General features: G+C 48.8%; 1 protein-coding gene across 1 annotated transcript in view; it reads right to left on the bottom strand.

Annotated features, from left to right (window-relative positions):
* Window positions 1–19,933, bottom strand: part of KISS1R (KISS1 receptor) — a 260,552-nt gene that overhangs the window by 184,006 nt on the left and 56,613 nt on the right. Inside the window, exon 2 of the mRNA XM_085637413.1 lies at window positions 7,293–7,417. Coding sequence (XP_085493539.1) covers window positions 7,293–7,417 — 125 coding nt within the window. The remainder of the gene's footprint in view (window positions 1–7,292; window positions 7,418–19,933) is intronic.

Consider the following 19,933-nt stretch of genomic DNA (forward strand, 5'->3'; position numbering starts at 1 on the left):
TCGGAGAGGTGGACTAGAGGCAACCCCCTGGAAGTTAGGGGACCACTCACCCGCAGCATCCCCTGTGGCTACACGCAGGTCCCGTCAGAGAGGGGGGCTGGAGACGGCTCCTTGGAAGTTAGTGGACCACTCACCTGCAGTAACCCTTGTGGCTACACACAGGTCCACATGGAGAGGCAGACTGCAGGTGACCCCCTGGAAGAAGACCACACACATGCAGCATCACTTGTGGCTACATGCAGATCCCCTCGGAGCGGCGAACTGGAGGTGAGTGACCCCCTTGGAGTGGAACACTCACCCGAAGCATCCCTCATGGCCAAAGGCAGGTCTCCTTGGAGAGGCCGACTGGAGGCGACTCCCTGGAAGTTAGTGGACCACTCACCCGCAGCATTCTTTGAGGCTACATTCAGGTCCCCTAAGAGAGGCGGTCTGGAGCCAACCTCCTGGAGGTTTGTGGACCACTCACAGCAGCATCCCTCATGGCTACAAGCATGTCTACTCGGTGAGGCGGACTTAAGGCAACCCCCTGGAAGTGGACCACTCACCCGAAGCATCCCTCGTGGCGACACACAGGTTCCCTCAGAGAGGCGGACTGGAGGCGACCCTCTGTAATTTAGTGGACTGGAGATGAGTCACTGTGGGTGATCGATCCTGCGCCCCCATCTGCAGCTACACAACCATTGTTCCGCCTGACCCCTCGGGTGAGCATTGTGAGGCCAAGTGAGTAAACAGATCAATATAGTGGATTTCAGCTCAATTCATGCTTTGTTCAGGAACACCAGAAAATGACAATGCATGTGTTGTGTTTATTGGTGTGGTTCCTCTGTTTGTTTGTAGTACATGCTCGACTTATCAGGGAAGGGTAGATAAACTGCATTAGTCACCCTGTTTTAGGCATGGGGAACATGTGAAAGATGCAAGTCAATGGCAATTCACAAATGTGGCAAAATCTGAAAGATGCAAGGCATTGGTGCTTCACAAATGTGTCACAATGTGGAAAGCGGCATGAAAAAGGTGTCACAAATGTGTCAAAAAGTGAAAGAGGCAAGACAATGCACTTCACAAATGTGTCAAAATGTGGAAAGAGACAAGGCAAAGGTGCTTCACAAATGTGTCAAAATGTGAAAGAGGTAAGACAATGGTGCTTCACAAATGTGTCAAAATGTGGAGAGCGGCATGAAAAAGGTGTCACAAATGTGTCAAAATGTGAAAGAGGCAAGACTATGCACTTCACAAATGTGTCATAATGTGGAAAGAGACAAGGCACAGGTGCTTCACAAATGTGTCAAAATGTGGAAAGAGACAAAGCAATGCGCTTCACAAATGTGTCAAAATGTGGAAAGAGGCATGGAAACGTCCGGCACAAATGTGTCAAAATGTGAAAGAGGCAAGACAATGCGCTTCACAAATGTGTCAAAATGTGAAAGAGGCAAGACAATGCACTTCACAAATGTGTCAAAATGTGGAAAGAGACAAGGCACAGGTGCCTCACAAATGTGTCAAAATGTGGAAAGAAACAAGGCAATGCGTTTCCCAAATGTGTCAAAATGTGGAAAGAGGCATGTAAACGTGCGGCACAAATGCGTCAAAATGTGAAAACAGCAAGACAATGCGCTTCACAAATGTTTCAAAATGTGAAAGAGGCAAGGCATCGGCGCTTCACAAATGTGTCAAAATGTGAAAGAGACAAAGCATTGGCGCTTCACAAATGTGTCAAAATGTGAAAGAGACATGGCATTGGTTGTTCACAAATGTGTCAAAATGTGGAAAGAGGCAAGGCAAAGGTGGTTCACAAATGTGGCAAAATGTGGAAAGAGGCAAGGCAATGCACTTTCCAAATGTGATAAAATGTGGAAAGAGGCAAGGTGATGCGCTAACAAATGTGGCAAAATGTGGAAAAAGGCAAGGCAAAGGTGGTTCACAAATGTGGCAAAATGTGGAAAGAGGGAAGGCAAAAGCGCTTCACAAATTTGGCAAAATGTGAAAGATGCAGGGCAATGGTGCTTCACAAATGTGGCAAATGTGGAAAGATTCAAGGCAAAGGTAGTTCACAAATGCGTCAAAATGTGAAAGAGACAAGGCAATGGTGGTTCAGAAATGTGGCAAAATGTGGAAAGAGGCAAGGTAATGCACATCACAAATGTGGCAAAATGTGGAAAGAGGCAAGGCAAAGGTGGTTCACAATTGTGGCAAAATGTGGAAAGAGGCAAGGCAATGCGCTTCACAAATGTGTTACATTTGGAAAGAGGCAAGGCAATGCACTTCGCAAATGTGGCAAATGTGGAAAGATTCAAGGCAAAGGTAGTTCACAAATGCGTCAAAATGTGAAAGAGACAAGGCAATGGTGGTTCAGAAATGTGGCAAAATGTGGAAAGAGGCAAGGTAATGCACATCACAAATGTGGCAAAATGTGGAAAGAGGCAAGGCAAAGGTGGTTCACAATTGTGGCAAAATGTGGAAAGAGGCAAGGCAATGCGCTTCACAAATGTGTTACATTTGGAAAGACGCAAGGCAATGCACTTCGCAAATGTGGCAAAATGTGGAAAGAGGCACGGCATCGGCGCTTACACAAATGTGGCAAAATGTGAAAGAGACAAGGCAATGCGCTTCACAAATGTGGCAAAATGTGTAAGAGACAAGGCAAAGGTGGTTCCCCACTGTGGCAAAATGTAGAAAGAGGCAAGGAAATGCGCTTCACAAATGTGGAAAGAGGCAAGGCAATCCGCTTCACAAATGTGGCAAAATGTGAAAGAGACAAGGCATCGGCGCGTCACAAATGTGTCAAAATGTGAAAGAGACAAGGCAAAGGTGGTTCACAAATGTGGCAAAATGTGGAAAGAGGCAAGGCAATGTGCTTAACAAATGTGGCAAAATGTGGAAAGAGGCAAGGCAAAAGGTGGTTCATAAATGTGGCAAAATGTGGAAAGAGGAAAGGTAATGCGCTTCACAAATGTGGCAAAATGTGGAAAGAGGCAAGTCGATGCGCTTCACAAATGTGGCACAATGTGGAAAGAGGCAAGGCAAAGGTGGTTCACAAATGTGGCAAAATGTGAAAGATGCAAGGCAATGGTGCTTCACAAATGTGGCAAACTGTGCAAGCGGCAAGGCAATGGTCCTTCACAAATGTGTCAAAATGTGGAAAGCGGCATGAAAAAGGTGTCACAAAAGTGTCAAAATGTGAAAGAGGCAAGACAATGGTTCTTCACAAATATGTAAAAATGTGGAAAGCGGCATGAAAAAGGTGTAACAAATGTGTCAAAATCTGAAAGAGGCAAGACAATGCACTTCACAAATGTGTCAAAGTGTGGAAAGAGACAAGGCAAAGGTGCTTCACAAATGTGTCAAAATGTGGTAAGAGGCATGGAAAACGTGTGTCACAAATGTGTCAAAATGTGGAAAGAGGCATGGAAACGTGCGGCACAAATGTGTCAAAATGAGAAAGAGGTAAGACAATGCACTTCACAAATGTGTTAAAATGTGAAAGAGGCAAGGCATTGGCGCTTCACAAATGTGTCAAAATGTGAAAGATGCAGGGCAATGGTGCTTCACAAATGTGGCAAAATGTGGAAAGAGGCAAATTCAGTAGCGCTTCACAAATGTGGCAAAATGTAAAGAGGCAAGGCAAAGGTGGTTCACAAATGTATCAAAATGTGGAAAGAGGCATGAAAAAGGTGACACAAATGTATCAAAATGTGAAAGATGCAGGGCAATGGTGCTTCACAAATTTGGCAAAATGTGAAAACAGGCAAAGGCAGTAGCGCTTCACAAATGTGGCAAAATGTGGAAAGAGGCAAGACAAAGTTGCTTCACAAATGTGGCAAAATGTGGAAAGAGGCAAGACAATGGTGCTTCAGAAATGTGGCAAAATGTGGAAAGAGGCAAATACAGTAGCGCTTCACAAATGTGGCAGAATGTGGAAAGAGACAGGGCAATGACGCTTCACAAATGTGTCAAAATGTTTAAGAGGCAAGACAATGGTGGTTCACAAATGTGTCAAAATGTGAAAGAGACAAGACAATGAACTTCACAAATGTGTCAAAATGTGGAAAGAAACAAGGCAATGGCGCTTCACAAATGTGTCAACATGTGGAAAGAGAAAGGGCAATGGCGCTTCACAAATGTGTCAAAATTTGAAAGAGGCAAGACAATGGTGGGTCACAAATGTGTCAAAATGTGAAAGAGACAAGGCAATGGCGCTTCACAATGTGTCAAAACGTGGAAAGAGGCAAGACAATGGCCCTTCACAAATGTGGCAAAATGTGGAAAGAGGCAAGACAATGGTGCTTCACAAATGTGGCAAAATGTGGAAAGAGCAATGTAATGATGGTTTGTAAAAGTGGCAAAATGTGGAAAGAGGCAAGGCAATGGTGCTTCATGCATATTCGAATCAGAAAAAGTCTGAATTCCACTCTAGAAGCCATTACTCCTCCGCGAGATCGCGATGGAAAAATGCATAGATGCATAGTGGAGACCACTGCTCCGAAGAAAGGAAGCCCAGAAGTCCACAGGAGCTAACTGGAAGCATGCCCTGGAGGCTATCAGAGCCCAATGGAAGCATGCACTAGAGTCCACAGGGGCCTAGTGGAAGCAGTCACTGGAGGCCATCTGGGCCTAGAGGAAGCATGCACTGGAGGTCACCAGGGCCCAGGAGAATCGGTCACTGGAGGCCACCAGGGCCCAGAGGAAGCATGCACTGGAGGCCATCAGAGCCCAGTGGTATCATGCACTGGAGGCCACTGGGAACCAGCGGAACCAGTCACTGGAGGCCACCAGGGCCCAGAGGAAGCATACAGTGGAGCCATCCGAGCCCAGTGGAAGCGTGCACTGGCGGTAACGAGGGCCCAATGAAAGTATGTACTTGAGGCCATCAGAGTCTAGTGGAATCATGCACAGAGCCCAGTGGAAGCATGCACAGGAGCCACCACAGTCCGGTGGAAGCATGCACTGGAGGCCACTGAGGCCAAACGGAACCGTGCACTGGAGCCACCACAGTCCAGGGAAAGCATGCACTTGAGGCCACTGGGGTCAAACGGGAGCATATATTGTAGGCCATCAGAGCCCAGCAGAAGCATGGACTGGAGGCCACTGAGGCCTAACGGAAGCATACACTGCAGGCCACAGAGTCTAGTGGAAGTATGCACTGGAGCCACCACAGTCCAGTGGAAGCCTGGACTGGAGGCCACAAGGGCCTAACGGAGGCATACACTGCAGGCCACAGAGCCCAGTAGAAGCATGCACTGGAGCCACTACAGTCCAGTGGAAGCATGCACTGGAGGCCACTGGGGCCAAACGGAAGCATGCATTGAAGGCCATCAGAGCCTAGCAAATGCATGGACTGGAGGCCACTGGGGCCTAATGGAAGCATACACTGCAGGCCACAGAGTCTACTGGAAGTATGCACGAGAGCCACCACAGTCCAGTGGAAACATGCACTGGAGACCACTTGGGCCAAACGGAAGCGTGCATTGGAGACCATCAAAACCCATTGGTAGCGTGCACTGGAGGCAGCCAGGGCCCAATGGAAGCATACACTGCAGGCCACAGAGCCCAGTGAAAGCATGCACTGGAAGCCACTGGGGCCAAACGGAAGTATGCATTGGAGGCCATCAGAGCCCAGCAGAAGCATGGGCTGGAGGCCACTGGGGCCAAATGGAAGCATGCAGTGGAGGCCATCATAGCCCAGTGGAAGCATGCACTGAGCCCAATGGAAGCATACACTGCAGACCACAGAGCCCAGTGAAAGCATGCACTAGAGCCAACACAGTCCAGTAGAAGCAGGCACTGGAGGCCACTGGGGCCAAACGGAAGCATGCATTGGAGGCCATCAGAGCCCAGTGGAAGCATACACTTAGCCCAGAGGAACCATGCACTGGAGCACCACAGCCCAGTAGATGTATGCACTGGAGGCCACTGGGGTCAAACGGAAGCGTGCACTGGAGGCCATCAGAGGCCAGTGGAAGCATGGAGTGGAGACCACTGGGACCGAATGAAAGCATACACTGCAGGCCACAGAGGCCAGTGGAAGCATGCACTGGAGCCACCACAGTCCAGTGGAAGCATGCACTGGAGGCCATTGGGGCCAAACGGAAGCATGCCTTGGAGGCTGTCAGAGCACAGCAGAAGCGTGCACTGGAGGCCACTGGGGCCAAACGGAAGTGTGCACTGGAGGCCATCATAGCCTCATGGAAGCATGCACTGAGCCCAGTGGAGGCATGCACTGGAGCACCACAGTCCATTGGAAGCATGCACTGGTGGCCACTGGGGAACAGTGGACGCATGTACTTGGAAGGATACATAGATTGTCATTAAAGTCCAAGGAAGCATGCCTAGAAGGTCATCCAGTGAAAGAGTGTACAAAGACCAGCAGATTACCGGTAAAAGCAAGCACAAAAGGCAGCAGAGTTTAAATCAAGCATGCTCAGAAGACCACTATTGCACGATAGGAGCACGCACAGGAACCAGAGCCCATTGGTAGCACCCTGCAGTGTCAGCGTTGGCACAGTTACCCCAGTCGTAGCCCTGCCTCTGGAACCTTTCCCCCAGCACCAATCCAAGAGCCTCAGACACAGCCCTGGTAAGACTACAACAGTCCACCACTACTCTTTCAGCTGAACACCCCCATTCCCAGCCCTGGCACCAGTGCGCAAGTGTCAGTCCTCTGAACTAGCACCATTTCCACGACCCCACTCCACACCTAATAGTCCACCAGCCCCACACCAGGGACACAGCCCAGGCACCAGAACACAAGTCTGAGCCCACTAGACCGGGAACACTCTCTCTGCTCCACCCCACAAGCCCCTACAGACTGTTATTAAATCATACGGGAGGAGGCACCAAGCTTTACAGTAGAGGTTGGAAAAGACCTGGTTGCAGACTTTTGTGGGAATGGACCTAATGGTGACAGCTGACACAGATCGTTACTGCGAGCTGCTTGGATACAGGTACACCTCGATGGCAGTCCAGTGAGAGAGGCCCTTACTCAGAGCCACCAAGGAGCTCCTGCGATACAGGAATATATCTAAGACTGCCCAGTTACACAGGTCTTTAAATATATCTAAGGCTGACCAACGAGGGAGGCCCTTACTCAGTGCCACCAAGGAGCTCCAATCTAAGACTGCCCAGTGACACAGGTCCTTTCTCATTGCCACCCAGGAACTCCTTAGATACAAGCATACATCTAAGGCTGACCAATGGGAGAGGCCCTTACTCTGTGCCACCCAGGAACTTCCTGGAGCATTCATATCCCATCCCTGTTCCACAGGCTGAGACAGGACAAGCGCCTCGAGGCTCACCTGCTGGATGTAGTTCACAAACTTGCACATGAACTCTCCGAAGATCCAGCTGGGCAGCGGATACAGCACGGCGGTGAAGGGCACGCAGCAGACCAGGAAGATGATGTCAGTGGTGGCCAGGTTAGCTGAAAGAGACAGAGATGTGAGCTTAGGAGGATGGATCAAGACCATCGAGACTGAGGAGAGGGGGGTCAATGTCTACAGCAAAATGCGTGTGTTGTTCAGGGCTTTCCACAACCCTGAAAACATACTGGGGCATATTATCAAGACACAGTGATAATTATCGCTGAACGCGCTTAGCAGTTTCTTTCTATTGCAGCTATCGCTGGATTATATCGCCATGATAGCGCTGTATTAACAACGCTTAGTGCATTGGCGATATAAAATCCAGCAATAGCGGGTAAATGGGCCAACATCGCTGAAAAACCAGCCAAAATCAATGCAAAACGGAGAAAAGCTTGCTGATTACGACCATGTGGCCTTAACCCTATAATCCACCTCCCATGTTAAGTATGCATTAGTCAGGAATTTAGCAGACGTTAGATTCCTGCGTTAATGGCGAGTCAGCGCGATTATTTTTATCGCTACGACGGTCGGGCCTCGTTGTAAATATCACGAAGCTGCGTTAGTGATATTTTCCCGTGAAGTTTCGTGAGGCACGCCTGCTTTGCATCTTATTAACGATGCGATGCGAGGCGTGAGTAAAACAGGTGCTAAAACATGGAAACACGCGCCAGTGTGTACGTGATAATAATGCGATAAAATTATTGTCGCTTTTCTGCCGAAAACGGCCGCTGAAGCGGCGATAATTTTATTGCCCCCTCTTGATAATATGCCCCACAATGTGAGCCAACTTCATGATTCTGTCAGCTGTCAATAGCACACATCTACTCTCATTCAAAACTCAGTAGAGCCCTTAAAAGCAACACAAACTACCTATGTCATATTTAGCCATCTGGGAATAGCGCAGAGTGCTGGCTGCCACCCTACAATAATCTCAGAGCACTGGTTGTCACCTTATGGTGATATGACAGCACTAGCTGTCACCCTATGGTAACCTGAGAGTCCTGGCTGTCACCCTACAGTAACTCAGAGTGTCGTTGTCTCCCTACAATAACCTCAGAGTGCTTGCTTGCTAGCACCATTCGGTATCCTCAGAGCACTGGTTTTCACTATACGGTAAAGATAAGCTCAGAGCGCTGGCTGTCACCCTACAGTAACCTCTGAGCGCTGGTTGTCACACTACAGTATCTTAAGAGTTCTGGTTGTCTCCCTTCAGTAACCACAGAGCACAGGCTGTCACCCTACAGTAACTCACAGCGCAAGTTTTCATCCTATGGTAACCTCAAAGTGCTTTCTGTCACCCCACTGTAATTCAAAGTGCCGATTGTCACCGTACGGTAACCTCAGAGCTCTGGCTGTCACCCTACAGTAACCCCAGAGTGCTTTCTGTCACCTCACGGTAACTCGGAGAGCCAGTTGTCACCCTATGATAACATCAAAGCACTGACTATCACCCTACTTTAACCTCAGAGTGCTGGCTGTCATCCTCAGAGTGCTGACTGTCACCCTATGGGAATCTCAGAGCTCTGGCTAGCATCCTATAGTAACCACACAGCACTGGCTGTCACCCCACGGTAACCTCAGAGTGCTGGCTGTCACCCTACCGTAATTCACAGTGTTAGTTGTTACAATAAGGTCACTTCAGAGCGCTGGTTGTCACCTTACAGTAAACTTAGAGTGCTGACTGGCATCCTACAGTAATTACTGAGCGCTGGCTGTCGTCTCGTGGTAACCTCAGAGTGCTGGCTGTCACCGTACCATAATTCACAGTGCTAGTTGTCACCCGGTGGTAACCTCAGAGTGCTGGCTGTCACCCTACCATAATTCACAGTGCTGGTTGCCACAGTACGGTAACCTCAGAGTGCTGGTTGGCACCTAAGGTTACCTCAGAGCGCTGGTTGCCGCCTACCATAATTCACAGTGCTGGATTGTGCCCTAAAGTAACCTTAGAGCACTGATTGTCACTCTACTGTAAGCTCAGAGTGCTAGCTGTCACCCTACAGTAACTCAGAGTGCTGGTTGTCACCCTATGGAAACCTCAGAGCATTGGTTGTCACCCTATGGTAACCTCAGATTGCTTTCTGTCACTCTATGGTAACCCAGAGTGCCGTTCTCACTCTACAATAACATCAGAGCACTGGCTGTCACCCTATGGTAACTCACAGTGCTCCCTGTCATCCTATGGTAACCTCAGAGAGCTGGTTGTCTCTTTACAGTTACCTCAGAGTGCTGGCTGTCACCCTATGATAACCCCAGAGTGCTTTAAGTTACCCTATGGTAACTGATAGTGACATTTGTCATCTTATGATAAAACCAAAGCACTGGCTTTTCACCCCACGGTAACCTCAGAGTGCTGGCTGGTATCTTACAGTGAACACCGGCCAAAGTCATCGAGAAGACCGTCAACAAGCAGCTTGCCGCCTTCCTCGAGACGAACGGATCCCTCGACCTCTCGCAGTCCGGCTTCCGGGCCAACCACAGCATCGAGACCGCCCTCATCGCAGCCACCGATGACATCAGAGCCCTGCTCGACAACGGAGAAACTGCGGCCCTCATCCTCCTGGACCTCTCCGCGGCATTCGACACTGTCTGCCACCGCACCCTAGTGCAGCGCCTCAGCAACGTCGGAATCCAAGAGAAGGCACTAGAATGGATCATCTCCTTCCTCGCCGGAAGGACACAGAGAGTCCGCCTCCCCCCGTTCAGATCAGAAGCCACAGAAGTCATCTGCGGTGTTCCTCAAGGCTCCTCGCTCAGCCCCACCCTCTTCAACGTCTACATGAGCCCCCTCGCGGCCATCGCACGCCAACACAACCTCAACATCATCTCCTACGCCGACGACACCCAGCTGATCCTCTCCCTCACCAACGACCCCACCACCGCCAGAGCCAACCTACACGAAGGGATGACAGACGTAGCCGAGTGGATGATGAACAGCCGCCTGAAACTGAACTCAGACAAGACGGAAGTCCTCATCCTGGGCTCTTCACCCTCCACCTGGGACGACTCCTGGTGGCCCACCGCCTTGGGCAGCGCACCCAAACCCACAGACCACGCACGCAACCTGGGCTTCATCCTGGACTCTTCCCTCTCCATGACCAGACAAGTCAACGCCGTCTCCTCGTCATGCTTCAACATCTTGCGCATGCTACGTAAGATCTTCCGGTGGATCCCCACCGAGGCCAGGAAGACGGTCACCCAGGCCGTCGTCACCAGCCGACTGGACTACGGCAACTCCCTCTACGCCGGAACCATCGCCAAACTCCAGAGCAGAGGAGACTCCAGCGGATCCAGAACGCCTCAGCAAGACTCATCCTCGATATCCCCCGACAGAGCCACATCTCTGGTCACCTGAGGGACCTGCACTGGCTCCCGGTCAACAAAAGAATCACCTTCCGTCTCCTCACCCACGCACACAAAGCTCTCCACAACCAAGGCCCAAGATACCTCAACAGCCGCCTCAACTACTACACTCCGACACGCCAGCTCCGATCGACCAACCACGCCCTCGCCGCCGTCCCCCGCATCCGAAGAGCCACTACAGGAGGAAGGTCCTTCTCCTACCTAGCCGCCAAGACCTGGAACTCCCTCCCAACCCACCTCCGTCTGACCCAAGACCACCTCGCCTTCAGGAAGCAGCTCAAGACCTGGCTGTTCGAGCAGTAGTGGACCCCCCCTCCCCAAGCGCCTTGAGACTCTCTGGGTGAGTAGTGCGCTATACAAAAGGCTTGATTGATTGATTGATTGAACACAGAGCGCTGGCTGTCACGCTAAGATAAGTCAGTGTGCTGGCTGTCACGCTACTGTAACATCAGAGCTCTGGTTGTCACCCTATGATAACCTCAGAATGTTGGCTATCACCCTACGGTAACCTGAGAGTGTTTTCTGTCACACTATGGTAACTCAGGGTGCTGGTTGTCACCTTTAAGGTGATGTTAAATGAGCTTGTACCTGCAGTTCAGTTGTTGAGGAGAGTGGTGTGTGCTTGGTGAGATTATGTCTTAAGTTTAACTTTAGTTGGTGAAACGAGTGGTGGTGTTAGGTGAGGTTACACCTGAAGTTTAGTTGCTGATGAGAGTGGTGCGTGCTTGGTGAGGTTACACCTGAAGTTTCGTTGCGGATGAGAGTGGTGCGTGCTTGGTGAGGTTACACCTGAAGTTTAGTTGCTGAAGAGAGTGGTGCGTGCTTGGTGAGGTCACACCTGAAGTTTAGTTGCTGAAGAGAGTGGTGCGTGCTTGGTGAGGTTACACCTGAAGTTTAGTTGCTGATGAGAGTGGTGCGTGCTTGGTGAGGTTACACCTGAAGTTTAGTTGCTGAAGAGAGTGGTGCATGCTTGGTGAGGTTACACCTGAAGTTTAGTTGCTGAAGAGAGTGGTGCGTGCTTGGTAAGGTTACACCTGAAGTTTAGTTGCTAAAAAAAAGGGGGTGCGTGCTTGGTGAGGTTACACCTGAAGTTTAGTTGCTGAAGAGAGTGGTGCGTGCTTGGTGAGGTTACACCTGAAGTTTAGTTGCTGAAGAGAGTGGTGCGTGCTTGGTGAGGTTACACCTGAAGTTTAGTTGCTGAAGAGAGTGGTGCGTGCTTGGTGTGGTTACACCTGAAGTTTAGTTGCTAAAAAAAAAGTGGTGCGTGCTTGGTGAGGTTACACCTGAAGTTTAGTTGCTAAAAAAAAAGTGGTGCGTGCTTGGTGAGGTTACACCTGAAGTTTAGTTGCTAAAAAAAGAAGTGGTGCGTGCTTGGTGAGGTTACACCTGAAGTTTAGTTGCTGAAGAGAGTGGTGCGTGCTTGGTGAGGTTACACCTGAAGTTTAGTTGCTGAAGAGAGTGGTGCGTGCTTGGTGTGGTTACACCTGAAGTTTAGTTGCTGAAAAAAAAGTAGTGCGTGCTTGGTGAGGTTACACCTGAAGTTTAGTTGCTGAAGAGAGTGGTGCGTGCTTGGTGAGGTTACACCTGAAGTATAGTTGCTGAAGAGAGTGGTGCATGCTTGGTGAGGTTACACCTGAAGTTTATTTGCTGAAGAGAGTGGTGCGTGCTTAGTGAGGTTACGCCTGCAGTTTAGTTGCTGAAGAGAGTGGTGCGTGCTTGGTGTGGTTACAACTGAAGTTTAGTTGCTAAAAAAAAAGTGGTGCGTGCTTGGTGAGGTTACACCTGAAGTTTAGTTGCTAAAAAAAAAGTGGTGCGTGCTTGGTGAGGTTACACCTGAAGTTTAGTTGCTAAAAAAAAAGTGGTGCGTGCTTGGTGAGGTTACACCTGAAGTTTAGTTGCTGAAGAGAGTGGTGCGTGCTTGGTCAGGTTACACCTGAAGTATAGTTGCTGAAGAGAGTGGTGCGTGCTTGGTGCGGTTACACCTGAAGTTTAGTTGCTGAAGAGAGTGGTGCGTGCTTGGTGAGGTTACACCTGAAGTTTAGTTGCTGAAGAGAGTGGTGCGTGCTTGGTGAGGTTACACCTGAAGTTTAGTTGCTGAAGAGAGTGGTGCGTGCTTGGTGTGGTTACACCTGAAGTTTAGTTGCTAAAAAAAAAGTGGTGCGTGCTTGGTGAGGTTACACCTGAAGTTTAGTTGCTAAAAAAAAAGTGGTGCGTGCTTGGTGAGGTTACACCTGAAGTTTAGTTGCTAAAAAAAGAAGTGGTGCGTGCTTGGTGAGGTTACACCTGAAGTTTAGTTGCTGAAGAGAGTGGTGCGTGCTTGGTGAGGTTACACCTGAAGTTTAGTTGCTGAAGAGAGTGGTGCGTGCTTGGTGTGGTTACACCTGAAGTTTAGTTGCTGAAAAAAAAGTAGTGCGTGCTTGGTGAGGTTACACCTGAAGTTTAGTTGCTGAAGAGAGTGGTGCGTGCTTGGTGAGGTTACACCTGAAGTATAGTTGCTGAAGAGAGTGGTGCATGCTTGGTGAGGTTACACCTGAAGTTTATTTGCTGAAGAGAGTGGTGCGTGCTTAGTGAGGTTACGCCTGCAGTTTAGTTGCTGAAGAGAGTGGTGCGTGCTTGGTGTGGTTACAACTGAAGTTTAGTTGCTAAAAAAAAAGTGGTGCGTGCTTGGTGAGGTTACACCTGAAGTTTAGTTGCTAAAAAAAAAGTGGTGCGTGCTTGGTGAGGTTACACCTGAAGTTTAGTTGCTAAAAAAAAAGTGGTGCGTGCTTGGTGAGGTTACACCTGAAGTTTAGTTGCTGAAGAGAGTGGTGCGTGCTTGGTCAGGTTACACCTGAAGTATAGTTGCTGAAGAGAGTGGTGCGTGCTTGGTGCGGTTACACCTGAAGTTTAGTTGCTGAAGAGAGTGGTGCATGGTCGGTGAGGTTACACTGGAAGTTTAGTTGCTGAAGAGAGTGGTGCGTGCTTGGTGAGGTTACACCTGAAGTTTAGTTGCTGAAGAGAGTGGTGCGTGCTTGGTGAGGTTACACCTGAAGTTTAGTTGCTGAAGAGAGTGGTGTGTGCTTGGTGAGGTTACACCTGAAGTTTAGCTGCTGAAGAGAGTGGTGCGTGCTTGGTGAGGTTACACCTGAAGTTTAGTTGCTGAAGAGAATGGTGCGTGCTTGGTGAGGTTACACCTGAAGTATAAATGCTGAAGAGAGTGGTGCGTGCTTGGTGCGGTTACACCTGAAGTTTAGTTGCTGAAGAGAGTGGTGCATGGTCGGTCAGGTTACACTGGAAGTTTAGTTGTTGAAGAGAGTGGTGCGTGCTTGGTGAGGTTACACCTGAAGTTTAGTTGCTGAAGAGAGTGGTGCGTGCTTGGTGAGGTCACACCTGACGTTTAGTTGCTGAAGAGAGTGGTGCGTGCTTGTTGAGATTACACCTGAAGTTTAGTTGCTGATGAGAGTGGTGCGTGCTTGGTGAGGTTACACCTGAAGTTTAGTTGCTGAAGAGAGTGGTGCATGCTTGGTGAGGTCACACCTGAAGTTTAGTTGCTGAAGAGAGTGGTGCGTGCTTGGTGAGGTTACACCTGAAGTTTAGTTGCTGATGAGAGTGGTGCGTGCTTGGTGAGGTTACACCTGAAGTTTAGTTGCTGAAGAGAGTGGTGCATGCTTGGTGAGGTTAACCCTGAAGTTTAGTTGCTGAGGAGAGTGGTGCGTGCTTGGTAAGGTTACACCTGAAGTTTAGTTGCTAAAAAAAAGAGTGGTGCGTGCTTGGTAAGGTTACACCTGAACTTTAGTTGCTAAAAAAAAAGTGGTGCGTGCTGGGTGAGGTTACACCTGAAGTTTAGTTGCTGAAGAGAGTGGTGCGTGCTTGGTGAGGTTACACCTGAAGTTTAGTTGCTGAAGAGAGTGGTGCGTGCTTGGTGTGGTTACACCTGAAGTTTAGTTGCTAAAAAAAAAGTGGTGCGTGCTTGGTGAGGTTACACCTGAAGTTTAGTTGCTAAAACAAAAGTGGTGCGTGCTTGGTGAGGTTACACCTGAAGTTTAGTTGCTAAAAAAAAGTGGTGTGTGCTTGGTGAGGTTACACCTGAAGTTTAGTTGCTGAAGAGAGTGGTGCGTTCTTGGTGAGGTTACACCTGAAGTTTAGTTGCTGAAGAGAGTGGTGCGTGCTTGGTGTGGTTACACCTGAAGTTTAGTTGCTGAAAAAAAAGTAGTGCGTGCTTGGTGAGGTTACACCTGAAGTTTAGTTGCTGAAGAGAGTGGTGCGTGCTTGGTGAGGTTACACCTGAAGTATAGTTGCTGAAGAGAGTGGTGCGTGCTTGGTGAGGTTACACCTGAAGTTTATTTGCTGAAGAGAGTGGTGTGTGCTTGGTGAGGTTACACCTGCAGTTTAGTTGCTGTAGAGAGTGGTGCGTGCTTGGTGTGGTTACAACTGAAGTTTAGTTGCTAAAAAAAAGTGGTGCGTGCTTGGTGAGGTTACACCTGAAGTTTAGTTGCTAAACAAAAAGTGGTGCGTGCTTGGTGAGGTTACACCTGAAGTTTAGTTGCTAAAAAAAAAGTGGTGCGTGCTTGGTGAGGTTACACCTGAAGTTTAGTTGCTAAAGAGAGTGGTGCGTGCTTGGTGAGGTTACACCTGAAGTATAGTTGCTGAAGAGAGTGGTGCGTGCTTGGTGCGGTTACACCTGAAGTTTAGTTGCTGAAGAGAGTGGTGCATGGTCGGTGAGGTTACATTGGAAGTTTAGTTGCTGAAGAGAGTGGTGCGTGCTTGGTGAGGTTACACCTGAAGTTTAGTTGCTGAAGAGAGTGGTGCGTGCTTGGTGAGGTTACACCTGAAGTTTAGTTGCTGAAGAGAGTGGTGTGTGCTTGGTGAGGTTACACCTGAAGTTTAGCTGCTGAAGAGAGTGGTGCGTGCTTGGTGAGGTTACACCTGAAGTTTAGTTGCTGAAGAGAATGGTGCGTGCTTGGTGAGGTTACACCTGAAGTTTAGCTGCTGAAGAGAGTGGTGCGTGCTTGGTGAGGTTACACCTGAAGTATAAATGCTGAAGAGATTGGTGCGTGCTTGGTGCGGTTACACCTGAAGTTTAGTTGCTGAAGAGAGTGGTGCATGGTCGGTGAGGTTACACTGGAAGTTTAGTTGCTGAAGAGAGTGGTGCGTGCTTGGTGAGGTTACACTGGAAGTTTAGTTGCTGAAGAGAGTGGTGCGTGCTTGGTGAGGTTACACCTGAAGTTTAGTTGCTGAAGAGAGTGGTGCGTTCTTGGTGAGGTCACACCTGAAGTTTAGTTGCTGAAGAGAGTGGTGCGTGCTTGTTGAGGTTACACCTGAAGTTTAGTTGCTAAAAAAAAAGTGGTGCGTGCTTAGTGAGGTTACACCTGAAGTTTAGTTGCTAAAAAAAAAGTGGTGCGTGCTTGGTGAGGTTACACCTGAAGTTTAGTTGCTGAAGAGAGTGGTGCGTGCTTGGTGTGGTTACACCTGAAGTTTAGTTGCTGAAAAAAAAGTAGTGCGTGCTTGGTGAGGTTACACCTGAAGTTTAGTTGCTGAAGAGAGTGGTGCGTGCTTGGTGAGGTTACACCTGAAGTATAGTTGCTGAAGAGCGGGTGCGTGCTTGGTGAGGTTACACCCGAAGTTTATTTGCTGAAGAGAGTGGTGCGTGCTTGGTGAGGTTACACCTGCAGTTTAGTTGCTGAAGAGAGTGGTGCGTGCTTGGTGTGGTTACAACTGAAGTTTAGTTGCTAAAAAAAAAGTGGTGCGTGCTTGGTGAGGTTACACCTGAAGTTTAGTTGCTAAAAAAAAAGTGGTGCGTGCTTGGTGAGGTTACACCTGAAGTTTAGTTGCTGAAGAGAGTGGTGCGTGCTTGGTGAGGTTACACCTGAAGTTTAGTTGCTGAAGAGAGTGGTGCGTGCTTGGTGTGGTTACACCTGAAGTTTAGTTGCTGAAAAAAAAGTAGTGCGTGCTTGGTGAGGTTACACCTGAAGTTTAGTTGCTGAAGAGAGTGGTGCGTGCTTGGTGAGGTTACACCTGAAGTATAGTTGCTGAAGAGAGTGGTGCATGCTTGGTGAGGTTACACCTGAAGTTTATTTGCTGAAGAGAGTGGTGCGTGCTTAGTGAGGTTACGCCTGCAGTTTAGTTGCTGAAGAGAGTGGTGCGTGCTTGGTGTGGTTACAACTGAAGTTTAGTTGCTAAAAAAAAAGTGGTGCGTGCTTGGTGAGGTTACACCTGAAGTTTAGTTGCTAAAAAAAAAGTGGTGCGTGCTTGGTGAGGTTACACCTGAAGTTTAGTTGCTAAAAAAAAAGTGGTGCGTGCTTGGTGAGGTTACACCTGAAGTTTAGTTGCTGAAGAGAGTGGTGCGTGCTTGGTCAGGTTACACCTGAAGTATAGTTGCTGAAGAGAGTGGTGCGTGCTTGGTGCGGTTACACCTGAAGTTTAGTTGCTGAAGAGAGTGGTGCATGGTCGGTGAGGTTACACTGGAAGTTTAGTTGCTGAAGAGAGTGGTGCGTGCTTGGTGAGGTTACACCTGAAGTTTAGTTGCTGAAGAGAGTGGTGCGTGCTTGGTGAGGTTACACCTGAAGTTTAGTTGCTGAAGAGAGTGGTGTGTGCTTGGTGAGGTTACACCTGAAGTTTAGCTGCTGAAGAGAGTGGTGCGTGCTTGGTGAGGTTACACCTGAAGTTTAGTTGCTGAAGAGAATGGTGCGTGCTTGGTGAGGTTACACCTGAAGTATAAATGCTGAAGAGAGTGGTGCGTGCTTGGTGCGGTTACACCTGAAGTTTAGTTGCTGAAGAGAGTGGTGCATGGTCGGTCAGGTTACACTGGAAGTTTAGTTGCTGAAGAGAGTGGTGCGTGCTTGGTGAGGTTACACCTGAAGTTTAGTTGCTGAAGAGAGTGGTGCGTGCTTGGTGAGGTCACACCTGAAGTTTAGTTGCTGAAGAGAGTGGTGCGTGCTTGTTGAGGTTACACCTGAAGTTTAGTTGCTGATGAGAGTGGTGCGTGCTTGGTGAGGTTACACCTGAAGTTTAGTTGCTGAAGAGAGTGGTGCGTGCTTGGTGAGGTCACACCTGAAGTTTAGTTGCTGAAGAGAGTGGTGCGTGCTTGGTGAGGTTACACCTGAAGTATAGTTGCTGAAGAGAGTGGTGCGTGCTTGGTGCGGTTACACCTGAAGTTTAGTTGCTGAAGAGAGTGGTGCATGGTCGGTGAGGTTACATTGGAAGTTTAGTTGCTGAAGAGAGTGGTGCGTGCTTGGTGAGGTTACACCTGAAGTTTAGTTGCTGAAGAGAGTGGTGCGTGCTTGATGAGGTTACACCTGAAGTTTAGTTGCTGAAGAGAGTGGTGTGTGCTTGGTGAGGTTACACCTGAAGTTTAGCTGCTGAAGAGAGTGGTGCGTGCTTGGTGAGGTTACACCTGAAGTTTAGTTGCTGAAGAGAATGGTGCGTGCTTGGTGAGGTTACACCTGAAGTTTAGCTGCTGAAGAGAGTGGTGCGTGCTTGGTGAGGTTACACCTGAAGTATAAATGCTGAAGAGATTGGTGCGTGCTTGGTGCGGTTACACCTGAAGTTTAGTTGCTGAAGAGAGTGGTGCATGGTCGGTGAGGTTACACTGGAAGTTTAGTTGCTGAAGAGAGTGGTGCGTGCTTGGTGAGGTTACACCTGAAGTTTAGTTGCTGAAGAGAGTGGTGCGTGCTTGGTGAGGTCAAACCTGAAGTTTAGTTGCTGAAGAGAGTGGTGCGTGCTTCGTGAGGTTACACCTGAAGTTTAGTTGCTGATGAGAGTGGTGCGTGCTTGGTGAGGTTACACCTGAAGTTTAGTTGCTGAAGAGAGTGGTGCGTGCTTGGTGAGGTTACACCTGAAGTTTAGTTGCTGAAGAGAGTGGTGCGTGCTTGGTAAGGTTACACCTGAAGTTTAGTTGCTAAAAAAAAGAGTGGTGCGTGCTTGGTGAGGTTACACCTGAAGTTTAGTTGCTAAAAATAAAGTGGTGCGTGCTTGGTGAGGTTACACCTGAAGTTTAGTTGCTGAAGAGAGTGGTGCCTGCTTGGTGAGGTTACACCTGAAGTTTAGTTGCTGAAGAGAGTGGTGCGTGCTTGGTGTGGTTAAACCTGAAGGTCAGTTGCTGAAAAAAAAGTAGCGCGTGCTTGGTGAGGTTACACCTGAAGTTTAGTTGCTGAAGAGAGTGGTGCGTGCTTGGTGAGGTTACACCTGAAGTATAGTTGCTGAAGAGCGGGTGCGTGCTTGGTGAGGTTACACCTGAAGTTTATTTGCTGAAGAGAGTGGTGCATGCTTGGTGAGGTTACACCTGCAGTTTAGTTGCTGAAGAGAGTGGTGCGTGCTTGGTGTGGTTACAACTGAAGTTTAGTTGCTAAAAAAAAAGTGGTGCATGCTTGGTGAGGTTACACCTGAAGTTTAGTTGCTAAAAAAAAAGTGGTGCGTGCTTGGTGAGGTTACACCTGAAGTTTAGTTGCTAAAAAAAAAGTGGTGCGTGCTTGGTGAGGTTACACCTGAAGTTTAGTTGCTGAAGAGAGTGGTGCGTGCTTGGTGAGGTTACACCTGAAGTATAGTTGCTGAAGAGAGTGGTGCGTGCTTGGTGCGGTTACACCTGAAGTTTAGTTGCTGAAGAGAGTGGTGCATGGTCGGTGAGGTTACACTGGAAGTTTAGTTGCTGAAGAGAGTGGTGCGTGCTTGGTGAGGTTACACCTGAAGTTTAGTTGCTAAAAAAAAAGTGGTGCGTGCTTGGTGAGGTTACACCTGAAGTTTAGTTGCTAAAAAAAAAGTGGTGCATGCTTGGTGAGGTTACACCTGAAGTTTAGTTGCTGAAGAGAGTGGTGCGTGCTTGGTCAGGTTACACCTGAAGTATAGTTGCTGAAGAGAGTGGTGCGTGCTTGGTGCGGTTACACCTGAAGTTTAGTTGCTGAAGAGAGTGGTGCATGGTCGGTGAGGTTACACTGGAAGTTTAGTTGCTGAAGAGAGTGGTGCGTGCTTGGTGAGGTTACACCTGAAGTTTAGTTGCTGAAGAGAGTGGTGCGTGCTTGGTGAGGTTACACCTGAAGTTTAGTTGCTGAAGAGAGTGGTGTGTGCTTGGTGAGGTTACACCTGAAGTTTAGCTGCTGAAGAGAGTGGTGCGTGCTTGGTGAGGTTACACCTGAAGTTTAGTTGCTGAAGAGAATGGTGCGTGCTTGGTGAGGTTACACCTGAAGTATAAATGCTGAAGAGAGTGGTGCGTGCTTGGTGCGGTTACACCTGAAGTTTAGTTG

The sequence above is a fragment of the Triturus cristatus genome, chromosome 12, assembly GCF_964204655.1.
Source record: "Triturus cristatus chromosome 12, aTriCri1.1, whole genome shotgun sequence".
NCBI classification, from domain to species: domain Eukaryota; kingdom Metazoa; phylum Chordata; class Amphibia; order Caudata; family Salamandridae; genus Triturus; species Triturus cristatus.